This window comes from Pimephales promelas, chromosome 10 (genome assembly GCF_988280905.1).
Source record: "Pimephales promelas chromosome 10, fPimPro1.hap1.1, whole genome shotgun sequence".
Classification (NCBI taxonomy): domain Eukaryota; kingdom Metazoa; phylum Chordata; class Actinopteri; order Cypriniformes; family Leuciscidae; genus Pimephales; species Pimephales promelas.
The window spans coordinates 108,334-115,000 of NC_142778.1; the positions used below are offsets into that span (position 1 = coordinate 108,334).

General features: G+C 42.8%; 1 protein-coding gene across 3 annotated transcripts in view; it reads right to left on the reverse strand.

Annotated features, from left to right (window-relative positions):
- Window positions 1-1,259: 1,259 nt before the first annotated feature.
- Window positions 1,260-6,667, reverse strand: part of pik3c2g (phosphatidylinositol-4-phosphate 3-kinase catalytic subunit type 2 gamma) — a 17,081-nt gene continuing 11,673 nt past the window's right edge. For 2 of the 3 annotated variants that reach the window (XM_039647475.2, XM_089135233.1), the window contains exons 24-33: window positions 6,321-6,490; window positions 6,085-6,241; window positions 5,701-5,810; window positions 4,564-4,738; window positions 3,725-3,843; window positions 3,422-3,518; window positions 2,833-2,887; window positions 2,104-2,195; window positions 1,786-1,911; window positions 1,260-1,709 (exon numbers count right to left, since the gene is read on the reverse strand). In XM_039647475.2, the coding sequence (XP_039503409.2) occupies window positions 1,557-1,709; window positions 1,786-1,911; window positions 2,104-2,195; window positions 2,833-2,887; window positions 3,422-3,518; window positions 3,725-3,843; window positions 4,564-4,738; window positions 5,701-5,810; window positions 6,085-6,241; window positions 6,321-6,490 (1,254 nt within the window). In that variant the 3' untranslated portion in view covers window positions 1,260-1,556. The remainder of the gene's footprint in view (window positions 1,710-1,785; window positions 1,912-2,103; window positions 2,196-2,832; window positions 2,888-3,421; window positions 3,519-3,724; window positions 3,844-4,563; window positions 4,739-5,700; window positions 5,811-6,084; window positions 6,242-6,320; window positions 6,491-6,667) is intronic. The other variant, XM_039647476.2, reaches the window with a different exon arrangement.

Below are 6,667 nucleotides of genomic sequence, written 5' to 3' on the forward strand. Positions count from 1 at the left end.
ACAGCTCAGTAATGGCGTCGCCACAAGATGGCAGCATACACAGAACGCTCGTCGGATTCGTCTATACATACACCATATACAGTTACTATAGTTTGCCCTGATCTAAAAAGAGGAGGAGGTGGAGGAGAAGGAGGAGGAGGAGGTGGAGAAGGAGGAGGAGGGGGTGGAGAAGGAGGAGGAGGGGGGAGAAGAAGAAGGAGTAGGAGGAGGAGGGCGAGGAGAACGAGGAGGAGGAAGAAGAAGAGGAGGATAAGGAAAAGGAGAAGGGAAGGAGGAAGAGGAGCATAAGGAGGAATAAGAGGAGAATGGAAGGAGGAAAAGGATGAGGAGGAAAACGATGAGGGTGAGGAGGAAAATGATGAGGGTTCCCGCACACGAGTCTTCCTCGCGCTCCTCACCATCAGGGAACACCGGATCGGCAGATTTTCTGAATCTGGGTTACAGTGACCTTTAAATTGTATCCAATTTTACACCTTTATTGTTAACTTTAAAATGTTATTTTTTTATCAAACTTTATTTTGATTGTCAACTTCAGACATTCTCCTAACTATAAATAACTCTGCATGTCCGCTAACTCAGAGTATTAGCACACTGTTGGGTTTTGGGGTCAGGTTGCACCAGCCGTTCGTAACTTCTTTCTTAAATTGGATCATATAGTCCACACTAGAGGCTTAGAAACTACTATAGTATGTTTGTAACTGTACTTTATTCCGTTGCAGCACTTGTTCGTAAGGAGAACGCAGCTAGTAGGTCATAAGCTCTCCGTAAAGTAATGCGTAGTCGCATATGACGTTTAGCATCGATGACCCAATAGCATGCTTGAAATACGTGAGCAGAAGTTGTTTAAATGCTGGGAATTTCAGTTTATCCTTTATTTTAACTTCTTTCGCCTCTCTTAAATAACAGTGAAAATACTTTTACATTACAAAGTACTTAATCTACGAAGCCCCTAGACATGGTGGTGGAAAAAATTTGTAAGATTAGAGAATTTTTTTTCAAAACTTTTGCGTTACCCCGAGAAACTTTGCGTTCCCACGCAAAAGTTTTGCGTTCCCTCACAAAGTTATTTGCGTTCCCACGCAAAACCTGTTTGGTGATGTTCTCTCACCAAAACTTTGGACGCAAAACTTTTGCGTGGGAACGCAAATATCTTTGTGAGGGAATGCAAAAGTTTCTCGGGTGAACGCAAAATTCTCGGGGAAACGCAAAAGTTTTGAAAAAAAAAATCTCCCATCCTAAATTTTTTTTCCACCACCACGTCCCTTTAGGGGCTCCGTAAAAACTCTGTGAAGAATCGGTGGTTTCTAACACAACGTATAATACAAGGACAACAAAGCAGGTCTAGAATACAGAGAATTGGATCCACAATAGTTTAAAAAGCTTTAACGTGTCTCTATGAGCAGCGACACCAAGGAGACCGCGGCAAACTCCATCCCATGAGCTTTATTAATACTGATCGCTATCTTTCCTTCATATGATATGATCTCCATCAGAAACGTGGAGTTCATGTAAACAGCCGATGGCTCTGTTCAGTGAGCGCTGAGTAAAGCTGGTCTCTAAACCGCAGAGAAGCCCAGAGGAAACCACTTCTCCTGGTCCAGAACCCTCTCCCCCAGAACCACGTTTGTGGCCGCAACGAAAGCCTTCCTGCTCTTCACCGTGACCTCCAGCACACGGCCGTGGAGCTTCAGCACATTCCGGTACTCGATCTGAGAGGAAACAGCAGATCTCACGCTCAGACCCACACGGCCGGACACACACGTACAGATGAAGATGTTCTCTCACCAGTTCATTGAATGTGGGATTGTCGTTGCTGCGAACCGCTTTAGTCTTCCTCTTGCTCTGGTCGTGTGGATCGGGTCGCAGTCGCGTGACCACATACGCATCCGGACACGAGCCGTTGGACAACCTCTGAGAGAGAGACACACACACCTGCTTCAAAGTTATGAAAAGACGCTCTTCCAGTAGCGGTAATATGATCTGGTCTTTAATAATGTTCTCAGAACATTAGCACAAAAACATTGTTTATACATCGTTCAGTGTATAATGTAAATTAAAAATACAATAAAAACAGCAATGTTGAAGGGTTGAAAAATGACTCACAATATTTTTCAAGTGCTTGATCATGACAGATAGTTTGAAGTCTTTATATGACAGGTAGAGCTGGATCTGTGGCCGGAGATGAGCGTCTGCTTCTGAAACAGAAACGAGGAGCCGCTAACTGATGCAGAACTGCCGGAATATTGCAGTGTTTAAACAGAAGAAATAACTCTCGTCAAAGTGTAAAGCGCTTAGAAATTCCAGTCCATTTAATCTTCAAAATATCACTGGTTTGAGAACAAAATATGTGAATGAATCCTTAAACAAGTCAAAGCCAGACGACAGCAGATGTGTGTGAAACATGATTATAAATCTATTTTTGTTACATTATTACTTTTTACACACTATAGTACTTCACTGTAAGATGTATTATTTATTTATTTGAATCAAATGCATTTATGATTTTATGATTATTCAATTATTTATTTTAATGAATTATTTAAATCAAATATATTTTTTATTTACTTAATTTTAATCATTTTATCTTAATCAGATGTCTTCATTATTTATTCAAATCAAGGTTCATTCATTTAAATCATTTTTATATATTTTAATCTAATATATAAATGTATTATTTATTTAAAAAAAGCTTACTTATTTTAATATTTTCTTCATTTAAATTCATGAAAATTATTATTTAAATCAAGGTTTATTTATTTTAATCAAATGTATTTATTTTTCATTTAAGTCAAGTCAAGTTAGTTCATCTTATTGTAATTATTTGAAAGTCACCTGATTTGCCAGTGGTGTTCGGTCCGTCCAGGAACAGGCTGCACACATACTCGTTCTGTCATAAACACAGTGAAACATCAGTGATGGTGCAGTGAACTCCGGGAAACATCAGTCATGGTGCAGTGAACTCCGGGAAACATCAGTGATGGTGCAGTGAACTATGGGAAACATCAGTGATGGTGCAGTGAACTATGGGAAACATCAGTGATGGTGCAGTGAACTATGGAAAACATCAGTGATGGTGCAGTGAACTATGGGAAACATCAGTGATGGTGCAGTGAACTATGGGAAACATCAGTGATGGTGCAGTGAACTATGGGAAACATCAGTGATGGTGCAGTGAACTATGGGAAACATCAGTGATGGTGCAGTGAACTATGGGAAACATCAGTGATGGTGCAGTGAACTATGGGATAAATCTGTGATGGTGCAGTGACCCCCTGGAAACATCAGTGATTGTGCAGTGACCCCCTGGAAACATCAGTGATGGTGCAGTGAACTATGGGAAACATCAGTGATGGTGCAGTGACCCCCTGGAAACATCAGTGATGGTGCAGTGAACTCTGGGAAGCGGCTCAGTCATGCTTACTCCTCTGCAGGGCCCGGAGAACAGCTCCTTCAGGTACCGGTTCAGCAGGACCATCCTCCTGCTCGCCGTGAAGGACATGTGGAACCAGTGAGGGAACCTGGAAGCAGGAGAACAGCGTATCAGGATCAGTGCGGCTCTCACTCACACACACACACACACACACATACATACACATACACTTTCCTCATCAGGCCGGCTGTGGAAGAACAGCAGGCACCCATGCAACCTTGTCACTCACTGACTCAGTCACCCCACACACACACACACACACACACACACACACCTCCTCGGGCCGGCTCTTACTTGGGCAGTGTGGACTCGATGAAGTGCTTCTGAAGCAGCTTGTGGAGCGTCTCTAACTGAGCAAAGCTCTTGTGACTGATGACGAAACCGTCCTCGATGGTCAGCTTCAGCTCGTACGTCTGACAGAGGAGAAGCATTGCTGTCTTTAGGCGTCATTAGATGAGTTCATCTGTCTGTGAAGCTTCAAACTCAAACACTCTACATGGCTAACTGTTTATTGGTTTACCAATTGTTTATTGGCAACACTTTACAGTAAGGATTCATTAGTTAATGTATTAACTAATATTAACTAATGAACAATACATTTGTTACAGTATTTATTCATCTTTGTTAATGTTACTTAATAAAAATAAAGCTGTTCGTTGTTTGTTCATGTTAGTTCACAGTGCATTAAATAATGTTTCCAAGATTGTAATAAAGTATTAGTAAATGTTGACATTAACATTAACAAAGATTAATAAATGCAGTAAACATGCAGTTTATCATCATGCTTTGTTGTAAAGTGTTACCGTTTCATTTGTTAACATTATCTACATTAGTTAAACTAACAATATTACTCTATATTTGAACATGTACGTTATTGAGATGCTGGAGGACCTGAAAGAAGACAATGTGTGTGAAAAGAAGTATTTACTGTCCAAATATACTTTGACTTTTCTGTTTATTAGTCATTATAAGCCAAGATTAAGCAAGATTAGCCTGAAGTATGATTGCCTTATCTGAGATAATCTTATTTTTAGTTCAAAAGATTAACACAGTTGAATAGTCTTCACTGAACTTCTTTCATTCCCACTCTTCATTCAATCCTCTTCTCGAAGGTCTTCCTGAAGGAATCTCACCACATCTCTGCCGCTGCCGCTGTATTTCTGGATCACGGCCTGCTGGATGTTGGCTCTGTTGGAGATCCGGCTGTCAGTCAGCGGCTCCGGACGTCTGCCGGAGGAAAACTGCACCATATTGTGGATCAGGAAGTTTAACTTCACAGGGAAACTCTCCATGCTCTCTTTAATTTTTCTGAAACAGAAAATAAAATCTAGTCCTAAAGAAGCAGAACCTCCACAAACACTCGAAGGACAGCGGGGTAATTGTGTTGAAGGCCCCCGATTCGACCGGCCTTTTTTGCACAGACAGGTGGCCCAGGTGTTTCAGTTCAGTTGAGTCAGCAGCGCTATACCCTATATGGAAGTTTTGGTAAGCTGATTAAATATTAATACGCGATTAATACTATAGTAGAATCAATATGTTGTGTACAGATATTTAATTGTGCCGTCCAGTATCGTGGACTCGCTCTCTCGTTTCATACAAACGCAGCGGCGGCCATTTTGTAACTATTGTTTTGTTCACTGTTGGATTACAAGATAAAAACAAGTACGATTGTAAAACCGTTTAATCTAAAATCAATATCTCTAATCTCTGTAATTATTAATGTGGTGAATGCTGTGTAATATGGGTTATGACTGTATACCGGATCTCTTAAATGTCCGTCTAATTTGATCTCGCCGCTGAAACGGCTCTCTCCGCGTAAGCTTTGCGTTTAAACACCTAATAAAATATTTAACTCAGATCAATATTTTGTGTCTAATTATTTACTTATCTCAGAATAAACCCCTTCAGGTGTGTGTGTGTGTGTTATCTCAGAATAAACCTCCTTCAGGTGTGTGTGTGTGTGTGTGTGTGTGTTATCTCAGAATAAACCGCCTTCAGGTGTGTGTGTGTGTGTGTGTGTGTGTTATCTCAGAATAAACCCCTTTAGGTGTGTGTGTGTGTGTGTGTGTGTTATCTCAGAATAAACCCCTTCAGGTGTGTGTGTGTGTGTTATTTCAGAATAAACCTCCTTCAGGTGTGTGTGTGTGTGTGTGTGTGTGTTATCTCAGAATAAACCCCCTTCAGGTGTGTGTGTGTGTGTGTGTGTCTGGATGTAGATTATCTCGCACATATTTGACTACATTAGTTCCCGTGTTCTGATCTCTGCTGACCTGGTGAAATATGAAGTGGCCTCGAGCTCAGAGTCGTGTGGCCGCAGGTTATTGTGAACATACTGAAGATCCCGGACATCCTTCACATCAGGCATTCCGGCCGCCAGCATCTACACACACACACACACACACACACACACACACACACACACACACACACACACACACAGAGACACCATCGGATAACAGAAAGAGTCAGTGAAGTGAACTGGTGTGTGTGTGTGTGTGTGTGTGTCTCACCGACTGCAGGAGGCTGAGCAGCAGTGGTGTGTGTGTGTGTGTGTGTGTGTGTGTGTGTCTCACCGACTGCAGGAGGCTGAGCAGCAGCGGTGTGTGTGTGTGTGTGTGTGTGTGTGTGTGTGTGTGTGTGTGTGTGTGTCTCACCGACTGCAGGAGGCTGAGCAGCAGCGGTGTGTGTGTGCGCAGGCTGTTGTAAGCGTTACAGCACAGCTCCACGAAGCGATGGAAGCGCTGAGGGTTCTCGCCGCCGCCTGTGATGAAGCGCTGCATCTCCGGCGTGAAGATGAAGGGCGTCCGGTCTCTGCATTCACACACACGCTTCTTTAACAAGGGTTTGCTTTCGATTACTCAGAGACTACGAGACGACAACAAACACTCGCCTCCTGATGCTGCCGAACTTCTGTGCGTTTCCCATGATCTTGCCGAAGTCGATGTGGAACATGTGGCCGCTGTGTTTGATCATGATGTTGTCGTTGTGGCGATCACAGATGCCCAGAACAAACGTGACGACACACCAGCCGGCACACGAGTGGAGGAAGTTCAGCACCGCCTGAGGGAAGTGTGTGAGAGAGACTCGAGGTCAGTCTGTGTGTGTGTGTGTGTGTGTGTGTGTGTGTGTGTGTGTGTGTGTGTGTGTGTGTGTGAGAGAGACTCGAGGTCAGTCTGTGTGTGTGTGTGTGTGTGTGTGTGTGTGTGTGTGTGTGTGTGTGTGTGTGAGCTGTAATTC